This window comes from Aulonocara sp. 'chitande type north' Nkhata Bay, linkage group LG16, assembly GCF_057382095.1.
Source record: "Aulonocara sp. 'chitande type north' Nkhata Bay isolate Kocher_YH1m ecotype deep benthic linkage group LG16, A_spYH_male_GT1.1, whole genome shotgun sequence".
In the NCBI taxonomy this organism is placed as follows: Eukaryota; Metazoa; Chordata; class Actinopteri; order Cichliformes; family Cichlidae; genus Aulonocara; species Aulonocara sp. 'chitande type north' Nkhata Bay.
Genome location: NC_141359.1, coordinates 13,345,820 through 13,363,584, shown reverse-complemented (window position 1 = coordinate 13,363,584; position 17,765 = coordinate 13,345,820). Strand labels below are relative to the sequence as shown.

General features: G+C 41.5%; 1 protein-coding gene across 3 annotated transcripts in view; it reads right to left on the bottom strand.

Moving 5' to 3' along the window:
• The window catches only part of kdm6a (lysine (K)-specific demethylase 6A), a 49,902-nt gene that overhangs the window by 16,289 nt on the left and 15,848 nt on the right, over window positions 1-17,765 (bottom strand). For 2 of the 3 annotated variants that reach the window (XM_086267007.1, XM_086267008.1), the window contains exons 6-10: window positions 12,805-12,925; window positions 7,364-7,418; window positions 6,879-6,913; window positions 5,307-5,400; window positions 2,414-2,540 (exon numbers count right to left, since the gene is read on the bottom strand). In XM_086267007.1, coding sequence (XP_086123133.1) covers window positions 2,414-2,540; window positions 5,307-5,400; window positions 6,879-6,913; window positions 7,364-7,418; window positions 12,805-12,925 — 432 coding nt within the window. Of the gene's footprint in view, window positions 1-2,413; window positions 2,541-5,306; window positions 5,401-6,878; window positions 6,914-7,363; window positions 7,419-9,464; window positions 9,666-12,804; window positions 12,926-17,765 lie in introns of those variants that run through there. The other variant, XM_086267009.1, reaches the window with a different exon arrangement.

The window sequence follows — 17,765 nt, the reverse complement described above, 5'->3', positions numbered from 1 at the left end:
AAATACTCATTTGCCTAATAATTCTGCACTCCCTGTATAAAAATATGACTGGTACCATTCTGGTGACCAATTTCTACCCTAAAGCAGACAATTCAGGGTTTAGTCTGATGTTTGTTTTTAGGAACAAATTGACTGATGTGAAAACATTCAGAAGACAGTTGGGCATCTACTGGTTATGTGTCAGTTTACGCTTACACAGCCTACATACAACAGTTTATGTTGTAGTTTAAAATACAACACTACAAAACTTCAATACAGTACTAATACAGTGGTTTGCAATGCTACCTTGCATCTCATCCATCTGCAACATTGTATAATGGAGAGGAGGGTTGCTAGACGGGACATGTAAATGCCTTTGTGCATTAAATTTAGTTTAACCAACTAGTTTTTCTGTTGCCAACTAGCAAAGGGAGCAACATTTAGCTATCTAGTAGATGTTGCTGAGGAAAAATCTGCACTGAACTTTGTTCCAAAACATATTCGCTTTCTATCTTTCTTCATGCATCTTAGCCCGCTTTTAAGACACCTTTTTACACCAAGCCCCTTGATGTGCAATCGACCGAGTCAAGTTACTTAAATTAACCAAAAACTGTCCTGTAGAATTTCCTGGGCTGTGAAAACCACACAAAACAGTTTTAATCATTACTGTTTGCCCATGCATAAATGTAAGAACTCATGACAGAGACAGATACATTTTCCATGCTTTTAGGTACTTTTTAACTAACATACACACGTCTGTGAAGGTTCTCAGTCATCCAGGTCATCGTAGTCTAAGGTGCTAGAAAAGAAAAGTGTCTGGAATTCTTTACGTTTCCTTGAAGACGATACACCTCTCATCTCTGAAAAGTTTTGAGATCCCTTCTCATACACCTTAAAGCCCACTCACATCCTGGGCCATTTGACCTTAATAAATCACATGATAGGGTGGGGCTAGGTTTCATAACGGGTTCACCCGAAACCTTGGCTGATTGTGACTCTCTCTCACACACACACACACACACACACACACACACACACACACACACACACACACACACACACACACACACACACACACACACACACACACACACACACACACACACACACACACACACACACACACACACACACACACACACACACACGTTTTCACACCTTGGCTCGTGTGATTAGGCAGAGGATCAATAGGGGGTCCGTGGCCATCTTAGGGACACTCCCAATAGGGCTTAAATCTGGGACTCTCCACCGATTGCACTTATAACTGAAAAAGCTTCTTGGATGAGAGGTGAAACGTCTTCAAGGAAACTCCAGGCGCTTTTCTTTCCAAGCTCCTTAGACTACCAAGCACATGGTATCACTCAGATGGCTATATCAAGAGCAAGAGCAGCTTTCAGCTTCCAAGCAGTAGAAAAGCTTTTCTACCTAAACAGCTACTTGCCCTAATGAAAGATCAATAATTGGTCACATAGGCTTGTAAGGCTTTTAATAATTGGCAAAATATTAAGAATGCCTGCTGTTTGCCCAGATCTGGTGAGTGAAATTCTGGTATTTATTAGTCTGCCGGTTAGCACCAATTACCAGACGTGTGTTGCTAATCTATACAGTTTACACATGCAGCCTGCTAAGGAAGCTGGTAACGCTACACACTGTCCACGTATGATCAACTGTTTTAAAGTTGAGGCTTCAAAACACAGAGTCAAAAAACCAGTGCAGATGGTGTTTTATGGTGAAGTGATTTTACAGTGTTGAATGCTGACTATTGTGCAGCAAGTTTCAACTTATTTTCCTGAATAACTAGAAACTCTTTCAGTCGGTGAACTGAAAAGCACCCTGATCCAGAGGAAGGTCTATTTATGTGGGTCATCAGGCAAGGCCGATTCTAGTGCACCAACATAGTGACTCAAGTAAAGACTGCTTAGTCTAAAAGGAATATTATGCAAAGACCAATAACCCAGTTAAGGGATGCCTTTTTTTTGTTTTTTCCCTGCTTAGGCTGTAACCTCAAGGACAGCATTGGCCCCATGGTCAAGACTGGGCATCTACTACATTCAACCGAAACAGCAGCACAGGAGCATGCATTTTAACATCCTGAAGCATTAGCTAGATTTTAAGGTTGCTAAAAAACAAACAAATTATCTTGTGATGCCTTCTAACAGTGTTATGTCATGTTTTTGGCAACAAGTGTTTTTTTTGGTGATGAAAAGAAGATGACAACTAAATAAAAACTAATGAATTTGAAGAGATGAGATCCGATTAAGTTGTGCAGAAAGGTGGGACGTGTTTGGAAGTGATCCAATCAGAAATAATCTTCATATACAGTAAGGTCAGCCAAAAGACTACGACTAAAACTAAATCAGAATTTGCCGTCTAATTAAATTTGACAACACAAGACAAGATAATACGCAAACAGCTGCGTCCTTTGCTTTCGTACCTGCCAAGAAAGTACCAAGACTGGCCAGAGTTTGGGTCTGCCTCTAAAGACTTTTGCAGACACTGGATGGCATAGCTGTCCTTGGTGCCTTTATCCCCCAACTGTTCCACTGTGTGATGCATCCAGCCTGAGAAGAGCAAAACAAAACATCAGCCTTCACGATTCAACTGTAACACACCCCCTGGCTTTGTTTTTTTATTTAGTGATGATTACATACCAAAGGAGAATACAAGTGTTATAAATCAAAATCCACATTTTTTTTTAAATGTAATGAAAAAGGTAAGATTTCTGATAAGATTAAGTTCTGTCTGCCAAAGGAGAAAAAAAAAAACAGATCAAATAAATAAAAACTTGTTACTTCCTGAAACTTTAATGAGAGTAACAGTGGAAAAAGTCAAAGAAGCAGTTATATTCAAAACGCTTAAACATCTGATATGAACCAGCCTTTACAAACAGCTCCTCCCTGCATTCAAGCACACACACGCACAAGTGTGTGCACACACACGCACAAGTACGTGTGCGTGCACACACATAAACTGGGCAATTTCAAGCAAACACAGAGGCTCAGGAAGACTGTAATGAGCAATGACAAACCTCCCACAGCTCTTCTCCTATACACCTGTGTAACCACATATGCGTACTTATGTGTACTTGCGTTCCCGTGTACTCATGATACGTCATCAGTCGGAGACCAAGTACTGTTCCAATTCAAAGTACGCATCAAGCCGAGAACGCAAAAAATTCCCGGATGTGTTCTCACTCCGCCTGTTTTATCGAGTGCGCCTTATGTATGAATTCTGGTTGTGCTTACTGACCTCGAACCTATTTTTGCGTGCAGAAATCTGTTAAAAAATGTTTTGATGGATTGTCAGAGCATTACGGCTGCCGTAGTGAGGAGCTTCGCGGAGTAATCTGGGTCCAAAACTCCGTCGGCTTCAGGTCCCAAAGTCAAACGAACACAGAGTTAAAAACTGTCTAAATTCTTTCATCAGCGTTGCTGCTTTACCAGGTGTAACAATTAAGTTTAACATCCATGAAAACAGAATTTATTCAATTTAACGGAGTGAGAAGTTAGCAGGAAGTTAGCTCGCTAGTTTCCACCTAAACATGACATACCATGTTCTGACTGAGAGATTTTTGAAACTAATTAAAACGTACAGCTCTGCTACCACTTCCAACATAAACAAAGACAGAAAACTAAACAGCGATGGCGTTTGCAGGGTTACTGAAGTTGGACTACCTGGTATATAATGTTGTGCTACGTGATTAGTAGTGATACAGCTATGTTAGCATAACATTAGCACAGTGAAGCTGGAGGATGAACGCCAACGTTTTTTCCACTCGATAAAAGTTAACGTGAGGGATTCTGGTGGTCAGGGACAAATGCAATCGCATAGCAGGATGCTATACACGGGCCAAACTTCAGTCAGGACAACAACTGAGATTATTCATCCACAATACAAGGTTAGTTATTAATATACTGCAACAACATGGGAACAGAACAGCTGCGAGAGAATTCAACATTAATGAATCAATGTTACGGAAGTGGAGGACGCGCAGTGTTTGGCTTTCCCCATATTTAAAAAGTGCTTCATCTCTTTGCCATTACTGTCGCCTGGCATAATTTGCAGATGATAATGGTTGTAGCCGCTGCGATGCTTTCGACCAAAACAGGCGCAGCTTGATGACATCATCAACATACGCTATCACGATAGAGCGGTATAGTCAGAAAGTGGTATCGTTTCTATCGTATATCGTTTATATCGCCCACCCCTACTTGACAGCAATCTATGGCAATTCCTAGTGGTCTCACAAGGTTGGCAGGGCTATTGCAAGCATCGTAAATCATCTGTAATGGGAAGTTTTAGCCAAAAACCAATTTCCAGCAAGTCCTGATAGGTACAACAGTGGCTACCACAACTATATACAAACATACTAAGCCAAATACACCAAACAAACTAATCTGTGCGCCTCACTACCTTGGTTATCTTGGCATTTTGGTGAACCTGTGCAAAGTATACTGTCAGTTTCTGCTGTGGTCTTCTGCTGCTGTAGCCCATCTGCTTCAAGGTTCAACATGTTGTGCATTCCTGCCTTGGTTGTAACCGGTGCTTATCCCGAGTTACTGCTGTCTTTCTATTAATTCAAAACATTCTGGCCATTCTTCTCTGACTTCTGGCATGAACATACAGTAGATAACTGCTGCTCACTGGATAGTTCCTACCAGACCAGTCCTCCTGGCACCAACAACCATGCCATGTTCAAAATCACTAAAATCATCTTCCTTCCCCATTCTGATGCTCAGTTTGGACTACAATAAGTCATCTTGTTCTCACCCAAATACAACGAGTTGCTATTCTGTGACTCACTGATTAGATATCTGCATTAACAAGCAGTTAAATAGGTATAGGTAATACAGCAAGTGTATATAGAAAATTTACCAACAACATCACAGCGTGTGTGGTTCTTTTAAAAAAATTTTTTTATATAAATGTATGAAATCTTTTGATTAATACTCACACACACACACACACACACACACACACACACACACACACACACACACACACACACACACACACACACACACACACACAGAGAGAGAGAGAGAAACCAATGCCTGAGTAAATAAAGCCAGAATTATTTAATCAAACTAGATAAAAATCCACTTATTACAACATTTGATGTAAAAATACAACGATTTTAGCAATCACTGGTTGCAGATGGTTTTTTTCCCCCATTCTTTGCAGGATGGTAAATGGTAAATGAGCATGCAGACTAGGGGAAGCCGGGAATCGAACCAACCGAGCCTGAAGATACTTTCAGCCAGTTTAATCCGGTACATTTCACATGTGGACATGAGCATCGGCCTACATCAGCAAAGGTCACTCACCAAGTTGTTGCAGTGTGGTCGCCTTCACTTGTGCAGGAAGATTTTCCGTCTGCAACAGACTTTCATACGCTTCCTTCGCTGCTCTGTATTTCTTCTGCGGGGAGAACAGGAAGAGGAGGACAAGCAAGAGAAGTAGACATGGGGGTTGTTTAGGCCAGACAGGAAAGCCAGTGTTTTATGGTTTTATCTAGACAGACAAAGACTTTAAAGACCTCCTCACACTCATAGTGTCCTTCCATACACAGACAAACACACGGGGGGAGGGAGACTCAACAAGTCTGGCAGGTGTGTGTGTCTGCACTAAAATGTTTGTGTGCTTTAACAAAAATCTGGGGAAATCTGAGCTGCCTGCTGGTGAACCAAGGGTTTGTTTTAACTTAGTGGGCTTACTGACCTTTTGTCTAGATCATCAGGTAGAGTAATGTCAGTGCATGGACAGAATCTTCTCTTATCAGGTCTAAAATAGCCTTTTAAAAACCAACCCACCAGACTGTGTATGTGCAGACCTTGCACATACAGTCTGGCTCTAGACTCTTCCTGTCTGCACACAATAAAAACACCTCTGGGCAAACACTGACACTTGGGCACACAAGCGAGAGAGATTCTTTAATGTTCCTTCCTGTGTCGACTAATGATTGTCATTAAGGCTGAAGGCAAATACAACCAAATGAACAGCTGCATTTGGAACTACTACAACTGAAGAATTGCAATGGGGGGGGGGGGATTGTTGGTAATGAAGCCCTGCCATTACCTACAAGATCTGACATTTAGAGTCATTTAGTTTTAGATAATACTTGAACAAACACTGTTCTGTAGTTAATTGACACATTTTCCAACAGGTCCTGATCATGTTGTTTCAACATGATAGTAACAGTAATGGTTCTTATATAGCGCTTTTCTACTCTACCTGAGCACCCAAAGCGCTTTGTACAACATGCCTCATTCACCCATTCAAAAAAGCACTTTTTTCTATGCCTAAGTGCTTTCTACCTGACATACACACATTTACACTCTGATGGATGCATCAACTTGGGATCTGTGACTGGAGCAGCCAGGGATCGATCCAACAACCTTCCACTTAGTAAATAACCTGCTCTACCCCCAGTGCAGCATATTTTCATAATGGCATACTGAGGAGTGCATTAACATATTCAAACTTGGCCTAAACAAGGCAAAGGGACAGATACATGTAAATAAAAACAATACCTAGATATAGTAACTCATCGACACCAGTGGTCTAGTACAAAGTAGGGGTGTAATGTACCTATATATACCCTGAATCATTCCCAGCAGCCTTTGAGCCAAACAATAATAGTTAGAAGTTAAAGCTTTATATTACTGGTGTTGTTCATCATAATTTTTTAATAATTGAATTATTTTATACTTATGAATAAACAGTACAGTTGTTCTTATAAGCCACAGTATCTGAGTTCTTAAAAAGGCTGGATTACACTGAAGGTCTTCCCTTGTCAGAGAAATTGTTAAATCAATATAAAGTTATAGCAGGTGCATGATGCTATATTAATTGAGTACAACATGAAATTGATTGGCCCACATTTATCGATTGCTTACCTGGATCTCATATAAATGAGCGATGTGGAACTGAACTGTGGGGGTGAGAAATTAGAAATTAGTGAAATAAAACAACAACAAAAAAACCCAAACAAAGAGAGAAATTAAGCTAGATAATGGCTCCATGAAGCTCAGTGGGTACAGACTGCTAGCACTATGGAGCACAGATGGGAGGGGGAGTAGGACACTTTCCCCAGAGTGTACATGTAATCTGAAATCACAGTGTGTATCTGCAATGTGCTTGAAAGCACTTCCAGCTCGCTCTCTCTCCTTGTGCTGTCTCCTAGGCAACCCCAGTCTTGGGCAGAGTCAGCAGGGAAACAGCAACAGAGAGAGAGAGAAAAAAAATCTGCTCTGTAGAAATATTCCTATGCCCTTTCAATATGTGTTACATACCACTAGCAACACGGCCCATCATATGTGATCATACTTTACGTTGTAGCGTGTGACTGGTTGGCTGGAACAATTATAGCACCTATACTTACTTTCAGCTTTGGACAAAGTGCAGAGTTTGGAGTCGATCAAAGCCAGCTGAAAATGCTGCAGAGAGGGAAAAAATGTAATCATTTTAGTGTGAAAGCAAATTCACACAAATCAAACATCTCTGTGACAAGATTAAAAACAAACAAAAACGATTTAACCTAGTTTTTTCCGAGAGCACAGAGCACAGGAGTGATACTTTTAAGGAAATCGTGGAGAAATTTCTATTCTTCTCCAGCTAATGTGCATTACCCAAATCCCCAGCATTCCTAATAAACCATAAATGAACTCCTGCCACTGCAACAAGAGAGGACACAGAGCTGGAAAAGCTAAGGCGCAAATCTCACCCCTCCTTTCTCCTGTCCAACTTGTCCTCAAAATGAGACGCTGATATCCAGTGGCAGGCTATTAATGGCATCCAATTCCATCATCTGAACTACGGTTTCTGGGTAAGGCAGATGTCTGCAGAGGCCAAGGCGTGCCACAGTACCAGGAAATGCCTTCTATATGGGGTCACTGAACTGATTAGCCCAAGTCACACAGCTCTTCTGGCCTTCTCGGACTCCCTTTAGTTCTTCCACAAAATGCCCAGATGTTGCTGACACACTGCTGTAATTTTAACTGTATTCAAGTTCATTATACGAGAAAGTGAAATGTAAATTCCAGCAAGATGTCCTGTCTATAAGTGGCTTCAAGGTGACAGTTTTCATTGCAGTTTATTTCGGTAGTTAACTAATCTGCCAATTTTTCTTCAATTAGTCAACGATCATTTCACTTATGCTTATCTCCACTTCCAGTGGGTGAACCTCCTCTTCTAGGCTCCAGTGTTTCACCTAGTCAAGTCTTCCCACCTGTGAATATCACTGTGTTGTCTCGGCCCACAGCAAAATAAAATAATGACCCAGAAACTTGTACTAATTACTATTCAGAATAAACACTAATAATAATGTGAGAAAAAAAACAAAAGCCAAACAAACTAGCATACAGGAGTAGCTACATTATCGCATTTCACTCTTTAGCTAACAAAACTGAAATGGTGTTCGCTTAGCAAGCATCATGCATGAGAAGGTTCCGATAGGTAATCTAACATAAACATTACTGGACAAATTTGAACATAAAGTATTAACGCGATGCACTGAACTCCCTAAAACTGAAGCATTCAGAGCTGACGTCACAGCTCCAGGGTGCCGGCGTTTTAAATGCTCGTGCACAGCAGTAGTCCTGTCGTGGAAGGAAAGTGCCAGTTTGGACACTCTGCAAATAACTTTTGTTTAAAATCTCAGTTTCTATTTTCTTCTGTCCTCCTGTTTTGCCGTTCGCGCTACGTTCTTCTTCGTTAGTATTATCTGCAGTCTTGGCAGACGATATAGGCGATACTGCCCTATAGCTTCCTGTAGTGTATTGCAGTTACAAAAAGAAATTTATGATATGATGCATCGACAATAAAATTCCCCCATCAATTAATTTTTATAGTTGATGTCATCGATTATTTGGACGAATCACTGGAGCCCTTTTTCAGTCCCTAGGGTTGCTGCACTGTAACCCTATGCAGTCCCAAATGATGCTTTGTGCATTTAAAAAGGCACCACTAGAATCTGGGTCAGTAAAACCTGTCAGCACCTGAGCACGAGGAAAATCCCAAAACCTTGAACTTCTTTCAATGGCACGCACACTTTTGGAACAAACTGTACTGCTGCTGTTGCTGAACTGGTCAAATTAAAGAGGATTTCTTGCTTTAACCTTAAAAGGCAAGCACCGGTATCAGCGGTCCATGCTGGGGAAAAGGCAGCTATAAGCACAGGCACACACAGAAAAAGGAGGCGCCCACTGTCTTGGAGCGACAGCAGCCGCACAGACGGTCAATGTCAGCCAGATAAAAATCAAGAGCCGTCCAGCTGGATCTTTCTTTGCATGCTTCACCCTGGGCCAGTGGAGCTTCACACACACACTTACACATGCATGCGCACGCATGCAGACACACACAGAGGACCCTGCTTAGGACAAACTCCCTTTTAAACAGCGCTACGAGCCACTAAACACCAGACACTCCAACTGCATCCACATGCTTTAATGTCAAGCAACAGAGGCAAAGACAAATGCTTTTACCTAGATCGCTTTCACATCACACTCCTCATGGAACCCCACAGCATCCTCCAGTAGATCTCCGCCTCAGCCTCTTCTATCCTTTCCCTCCTTCCCTTTCACACTTGCTCTACCATCAGGCAGATAATGCAGCAGGATTGTCAGCTTGGCATTCCACCTCCCTCCCCATGTCTCGCTTTCCTCACTCTCTCTCTGTCTCTTTGCAATCTTTCTTTTTGTCTCTCTCCCTCCCTCTCTCACGCCACCTCCTTCCCCCTCTTCTATCCTGGTGTCACTGATTACTATTCAGCAGACGGCTGCAGTGGAGAGTGCTGAGAGATGACACACAATACCTCAAAGCTGGAACAGGCAGGGAAACACCACCTCTACAGCCCCCCCTCCCTCACCCAACCCAAATCTCACCTCTCTTTCTCAGCTCAAAGCTCTTCTCTATGGCTACGCAGCTCTACAGAAGCAGCCAACTCATATAACCTCAATTTAAAGCACACTGGGGCCAAATCATTTCCTCTTCTCTCATTAACCACATTAGCAGACACTAATGGGATGAAATTGTCTGCGCTGTATGTGAAATCCAAGTTTGGTGCAGTTACATGCAGTGATTCACATTGCAATGTGTTCTTAGAAACTCAAGGCATCTCAGTCACTTGATGCTCTGCACCTTGAAACATGCATCCTTCATGAAAGTCCATTTCTACATTCCCTCCCTCTCCCTCCTGCACGCATTTACTACAGAAAACAGTTTCTGATTCCTTTCTCATTTCTGTTTCTTACATTTATTCAATCTCAGCTCCTCTGCGTGAGAGACCACCCCTCCCTTTAGATAAGTGGGGCAGTTGTGTGTGTATATGTGTTGGCAGCGAGCCAGAACAAACAGGGAGGGGTGGCCTCCAACACCGAGTGAAGACGTGCAACGCGTGCAGCCTAGTTAGCTCCACAGAGCACCATGTGTATAAACTCTTAAAACCTTTGGTAATAAACTGTAAACTGAAAATGTCAAGCTTTAGGAAATACTTCTTTCACCATTAACCAATACAGAATATTTGCTTGATATAGTTAAGACACGTGTCATGCACCTTAAATTCCGAGTGTTGCACACTTCGTTTCTTGCACATATACAGGACTGTCGGTGTTGTTCTGGAAATGTAATTCACCTTGCTGATTACATGCACTTCCTCTTGTGTCATCTTATCTGTTAATCTGATGTCGGTGTGTTTTCTTTGGAGAGAGAATTGTTTAAATGTGTATGTTGCAGCTTTTTTCTATCAATGACAAATTTATTTGAATTCATAGACCTCTGAACCATACCGCTCAAACGTGTTTCGGCAGGATTTCTACTCACATTCAAACTAGGTTACTTAGTCTGACTGAAAAAAAGAAAGTCAGGGAGATCAGGCAACATTAACTCACAACTTACTTTTAAGAAAATATGACCACCTCGACCTTTTTCCTTCTAGATCCTCCATGGGCATCAGAGGAGAGGAGGAGCTCCTGTGCTGCTGACTGAGATCACAGCGATATGTCTGAGTTTGTGTGTCTGGCACTTATTATACCTTCCCCAAAAGATTTAGTAATGTATGAATAGGGCTGTGCGATATGACCAAAATCTCATATCCCGATATAAAACATCTATCGTCCCGATAACGATATAAATCACAAAAAATTTAATATTTTCTGTAAATTCCGTGAATCTCGGGAAGGTGAAGTGTTTCCAGCTGGGCGTCGTGTACTTTAACCGATGCATGAAACTACACATTTTTTGACATAGGTTTTAACGGCCGCCGTTTTCTTTGTGAGTATTTATCACACGGCATGTTGCGGGGAAAAGCCTGTTATAACATTTGAGGCTAAGGTTTATTTTTTAGCACCTGACGGCTCTTTTTTGCTTTTCATCCGTAAACACTCTGCATACTTTTTCACGTGATTCAGTTTATTTTGAAAAGTCTCAACAGGATCTTGAGCTTTACTGTGAAAGGTTTATGTGGAAAATAAACAAGCGGACATGCGATCGTTTTACCGTCGTTGTTGCTAACGACAACGCATAAAAACAGGCGCTTGTCCATCCGTAGTGTGATTATATTAAACATAAGCGATAGAGAGAACTTTAAGAAATTAATATAGCCACTACAGTGACCATCAAAACCATGAAAAATATTGCCGTAAACAGTTTATTTTTTTGCGACACCACGAAACAAACGATAGCGTAAAATGAAACGACAGACGTTTTTATATCGTCATCCGATATATATCGTTATATCGAACAGCTCTATGTATGAACTTCATATTCTGTAAGCCTGGAAGAATATTACTGCAGTGCTTCCCCTGCTATTTTCTGACTGTGGTCATTCAGAGTGTTAAATACACTGATGCACCTATTGCTGCAATATTGACACTTACTTGTAACTTATTGGAATTTAATCTTTTCTTAGTTAGTTTTCTATTCTTAGTTCTGGTTATTTGAACTTTTATTTCATAAATAATCACCATGAATAAAATCCTCTGCGATGGCAGTGTAATAAATATTACTTTTTTTAAACTTGTAATATCCAGTTGGCATGTCTAAACTTCTGTAGTGCACTGGCATAAGTATGCTAGTGTGACATAACGTCTGAAACAGGACAAAGCCTAGGATCAGAGCAATCAATCCCCAAAGGGATCCCCGACAACAGATCGGCAGCTAAAAGTCAGAATGCCTTTTTCCTTTTACCATCTCAGTGAAAATACATAAAACAAGACAAGGTGGAAGATATGACACCACTGAAATAAAATCCTGAAAACACAGACTGGATTCTGTCTCAAACTTCATATCTATTTAGATTTACAGACACTATCTCTACTTTTAAGATTAGGCTTTAAACTTTCCTTTTTGCTAAAGCATATAGTTAGGGCTGGACCAGGTGACCCTGAACCCTCCCTTAGTTATGCTGCAATAGGCATAGGCTGCTGGGGAACTCCCATGATGCATTGAGATTTTCCTTTTCAGTCACCTTTCTCACTCACTATGTGTTAATAGACCTCTCTGCATTGAATTGTACTTGTTATAAATCTCTGTCTCTCTTCCACAGCATGTCTTTATCCTGTCTTCCTTCTCTCACCCCAACCGGTCGCGTCAGTTGGGTGCTCCTCCCTGAGCCCGGTTCTGCTGGAGGTTTCTTCCTGTTAAAAGGGAGTTTTTCCTTCCCACTGTCACCAAAGAGCTTGCTCATAGGGGGTCATATGATTGTTGGGTTTTTCTCTGTATCTTTTATTGTAGGGTGTACCTTACAATATAAAGCACCATGAGGCGACTGTTGTTGTGATTTGGTGCTATATAAATAAAACTGAATTGAAATTGAATTGAATTTACCTTTAAGCTTGACTCGTAGTCTGTGTTGACTTTAAACATGAATCCCAGTCTCAGATGAATCTCTTTAGCTCTTGAGAAACTGGGATCGATGTAAAGCACCTCCTGGAATGCCTTGATTGCCCTGGAAAAAGACCACAAAAATAGGAGGATTAACAAGAACAGAAATGAATACAAACAGTAAACCTAATAAAATATGCCAATATAGCCCATGTGGACACTTTACTACACTACCAATCAATAATAATAATAATAATAATAATAATAATAATAATAATAATAATAATAATAATAATATGGTAATAGGGGCAGCACGGTGCCACGGTGGTTAGCACTGTTGCCGCACAGCAAGAAGGTCCTGAGTTCAATTCCACCATCAGGCCGGGGTCTTTCTGTGTGGAGTTTGCATGTTCTCCCCGTGTTTGCGTGGGTTCCCTCCGGGTACTCCGGCTTCCTCCCACCGTCCAAAGACATGCAGCTTGTGGGGATAGGTTAATTGGATAATCCAAATTGCCATTAGGTGTGAATGTGCGAGTGAGTGTGAGTGCGACTGGCTGTCTGTCTCTGTGTGTTAGCCCTGCGACAGACTGGCGACCTGTCCAGGGTGTACCCCGCCTCTCGCCCTATGACAGCTGGGATAGGCTCCAGCGCCCCCCGCGACCCTGAAAAGGAGAAGCGGAAGCGAATGGAATTGATATGGTAATAATATGGAGTATAAAAATCTCCAAGGTAACCAGATAAGTGTAAATGCTACTTTGAAAAGAAAAAAGAAAAAAAACTTGGAAAATGAGTGAAATCCCATTTGTAAAACCATCTCGGAAATTAGGTTGAGATAAGGGATGAGGACCTAATATTAGCCATTTAAGGCAGCAAGATGCAACTGTGCAACTTAACCCATACATAACACAACAGCTGCTAAGCTGTAAACTATTCTAGTGTTGCGAAACATTATCCAGGTTGAGGTAGCCCAGATAAGGCTTGATGCTACTTTTACAACAGAAAAAAAATCTTAATCATTTCACTGTACAAACAGCTGCAGGCAATTTGTTTACTTCAATTAAATAAAATGGCTTCAGCAGTGTATCAGTATATTGTACTGTAGCCTTTATGGTCAGTGGATAGTGTCTTCCCTAGTATCTTCCCATTATTCTTCAAGGTGCTGCAGACACTACTGTATATTGGTATCTACCAGCCCAAATCTATGATACACATGGTTCCATGTGGGCTTCACGCATGTGTCTTTTCCCAAAAGTAAATTTTTTTTCCTCTTTGCTTGCTTGCAAAGTTCACAACAGGGTCAACTACGTGGAGGCTCTCATCACTACAGTAAAGATGGAGTTATGTGCACTTTGTTAGCTTACTATATTCATAAGATGATTTTTCATGGCAAGTGGTCTGGTGGGAGCCAGAGGCATCTCACTTGAGCTGTTACATGTTTGCATACATATAGAAGCATAACTTGTAGGTAAAGAAACCATTTCAGGGCTACAACATTTCATTGAGTAATTCCAAGAACTCGATTATTAAAAAAAAATTCTCAACACGAACTTTGCTTCGATGCTTCGGTTAACGCATGGCTCTGTATTGCGCCGATGTGTTAAATGATGTAAACATGAGGGTTTCACGCGCATGTGCGACTAAAAATGGACCTTCAGTATAAATGTGTTTAGGAGCAGCGTGTGACTAAAAGGTCTGACAACATTAAGCCCAAACAGGCCCCAGTTTTAAACAAAAACACTGATAACATAACAGCAGTAGTGATGATGCTGGCACAGTTTAACGTGGACCCAGAGTATCTTTACATACCATAAAGAGCAAAGAGGCGGAGCCATTACCGAGCTGGTGAGCTCGGGTAGAGTGAAAGAAAAACGTGTTTCTAGTGTCGTAAACAGCAGTGCTGTTCCTGTGATCACCATTAATGCCTTTAGTGGAAAAAGGCAAGCGGGAGTCCTTCATCAAAACACCCGATCAAAAACTCTGATGCAAAGAAAAGCAAAACTTTGTAGCTGCTCCATCCACCGCTGTTTGTTTTTACACAAATAAAAATCTGCAGTAAATCTGAAGAAATTGTATAAAATTGTGCAGATGAACAGTTAACATAGTCTGACACCATTTTTAAATTGTACATTGTGGCTTCAAAGTCAGGGACCAGGGTCTGAGACCACTTGTAGTCAACTTGCCCGTCTTCAAATCAACACTGGTGTGTCAATATGGCGGTAGAATGGGGATAAAACAGCAATAAGACCGAGTCGGTTGGCTACCACTGTTTTTTGGGGGTGGTTTTTCTCTGAATCAGTTCAGGAACAAGTTGGCACTTATGACATGTGGTTTAACACATTTGTTAAGCACTCTACATGCAATCTGTTTGTGATAATACTGCAATCTCAAATCTGTTCCCGCCTACATCCAACCTGCAGAGCTGTACCCTGGGCCAGGGACAGACTTGCCAGCATTGGACCGTGCATAATCAACTCTCTCAGGCTGGGCCAGATCTAAACAGGGCAAACAAGTAAAGACGCGGCAAACTACAAGCATTTCACCAAGAGCAAAAGTCAGGGAGCAGGTAACAAGGCTGAAGAGGAATCGGTAAATATGATACAAGTGTGAACACTTCTGTTTGAAATTGTCGGTAACTGTGTGAAGGCTTGAGGACTGAGACTCGAGTGGAGGCAGGATTTGACCTTAGAGTTGCTTTATTGCAAACTGTTCCTCCATATAAGCCTGAAATCCATTTGTAGCACCTGACATATACGATGTTTAGAAGAACAAAACATTATCTATTGTCAGTTCCAAGCTGTCCGCATGTTAATGAAGATGCTCTTACTGTGCCGGGTGTACAAATATGATTGATCAGAGGTATTCTACAGTGTGCGAAACCTAACTGATGCTATGCACCGGGGCTGCAGTCTCACATCCTACAGTTAGAAAGCCTTGCTGTGAGAGGATCTCTGATAAAATGTCATGCAAAGTTTATTGGCTTTGCAAATGATGATGCAACTGTTGTGACGGGCCAAGAAGAGCAGCTGAGTGAAAAAAACTCAACCCTAACCCAACCATCATTCACTGCACACTTAGAACTTCCAGTCCATGGTGATGGTGTGAAACTTGCTACAGATGCAGAGTAATTATACATATTTATTAACTCTCAAGGTAACTGCAGACTTACAAAATAAAATAAATAAATCCTCCATCAAAGTAGAGTGCTTTCTTAGAAATCTACTGCAGTGTAACATTAACTCTTTCTTTCTTTAACAACTTCTTGCCATTACTTCATATTAAACATCGAAGTTGAGTGGCACAGCTGGCTAAGTGGAGAGGGCGTTTAATTCTTACAGATTATACTTTTGTATTGTTGCGTCTGACTTCGAGTGTCTGAAGAGGAAAGCACACGACTTGGAATATTCTGCATATTAATTTAACTAACACTGACCCTTTTGCAACATTCAGACACACTGGAACCTGCTCTGCTCACTATAATTTAAAAAAAATAAAATAAAGAGAGAAAGTAAGCTGAATCCTTGTATGTGTCTTGCATTAGAATTCTCCTCCTTCCATTAAGTTGAGTTTACTTCTACTGTTTCAGTAAAATACCAGCATCACTGTGGAGCAGGAACATGTGGGACTCGGCTATAAACACTGAGGAAAGAGCGACAGAAGAGACCTACAGCTTTAAGCCATCCAGCCGTGCCAATTACACACTTGTTCTGGTAACATCTTTCCCTCTCATTCCAAATAAACAGTCCAAGAGGCAACTACACACATTGGCACAAAATAAAACATGCTTTTCAGTGCCCGAACAGTAACTCAGGTTTGTGCTATTCTATATGTGATTGAGCAAACCACTGATTAAAATTTGTTGGCAACTTGTCTGCATTTATAGATTAGACGGCAATTAACAGCAAACCTTCATCAATCTACTGAAGAGGGACTGGAGTCTGCCCGCCTTGGACTTCCCACCCAGAGGCTGAGCAGTTGCCTTGCGACCAAAGTTGGGTGCCCAGAGCAGAGGGCACTCAGCCTCTGGCCTCCCAGAGGGTAACTGCATTGACTTTCAACTGTTCCCAGACAGAAAAAACAAACAAACAAACACACCCAAAAGCCAAGCTTATTTACCAGTGGTTTTTCCTGGTTGCACAGTTTGCCATCCTACTTTTTTTACTCTAGTCTGAAACAGGTTTCAGTTCACATAAACTTGACGTGACAATGGTATAATGTTCCATCAAAGCTAACAAGAGGACTTCATATCTTGGTCCCTAGTTGCCAGCAAAATGCTGAACTAATTTCTCAGTTCAGCCCAGAAAAAGGCAAACAGACTTTCCGCTGTACCGTTTTGTTTTTATCTGTAAAATAAAAGCAAAGTGCACATGCAAACCCTCCCTCCTTTTTTTAAACAAATCCATCCTTGTAATGTCAAATACAGCACAGCCAGCAGAAAATGGAGCGCGATTATTTAAGAATGACAGCATGCTCAGCAGTTTGAAAATTCAAGTCCCCAAATTTCTCTTCAACACTTTTGCTGCAAGCTAAAAATCAGTCATTCAGTAACAGTATCTGCACAGTGGATCTGGTCTATATCGGCGGGTCTGGCTTCACAAGTGTAGTGTATGTCAGAGCAATCGTAAATTTGCTAGCATGACAGCAGCCTTTCAACATTTCAGCACCGATCTCTCAGCAATATTGAAATAAACTAACCTACAGAGACGAGAGCACATTAAAACACAGACAAATACTAGTTTCCAGTTGAAGCCACTCACTGTGTAGCTATGACAACAATAGCAACTGCATATCAGCACGAAGCCCTTCTCCTGTATGGCAGGGCACTCAGCTCACTGCTGACTGTGTGCAACATACACGCACACACAAACGGCAGCTTGACTGAACTCATTGCCCTCCTTCCCTCCTCCCTGTTTATCTGGGCCCTCCCTCTCTCCCTCCCCTCTGTGTTCACCCTCCCCTCCGTGTTC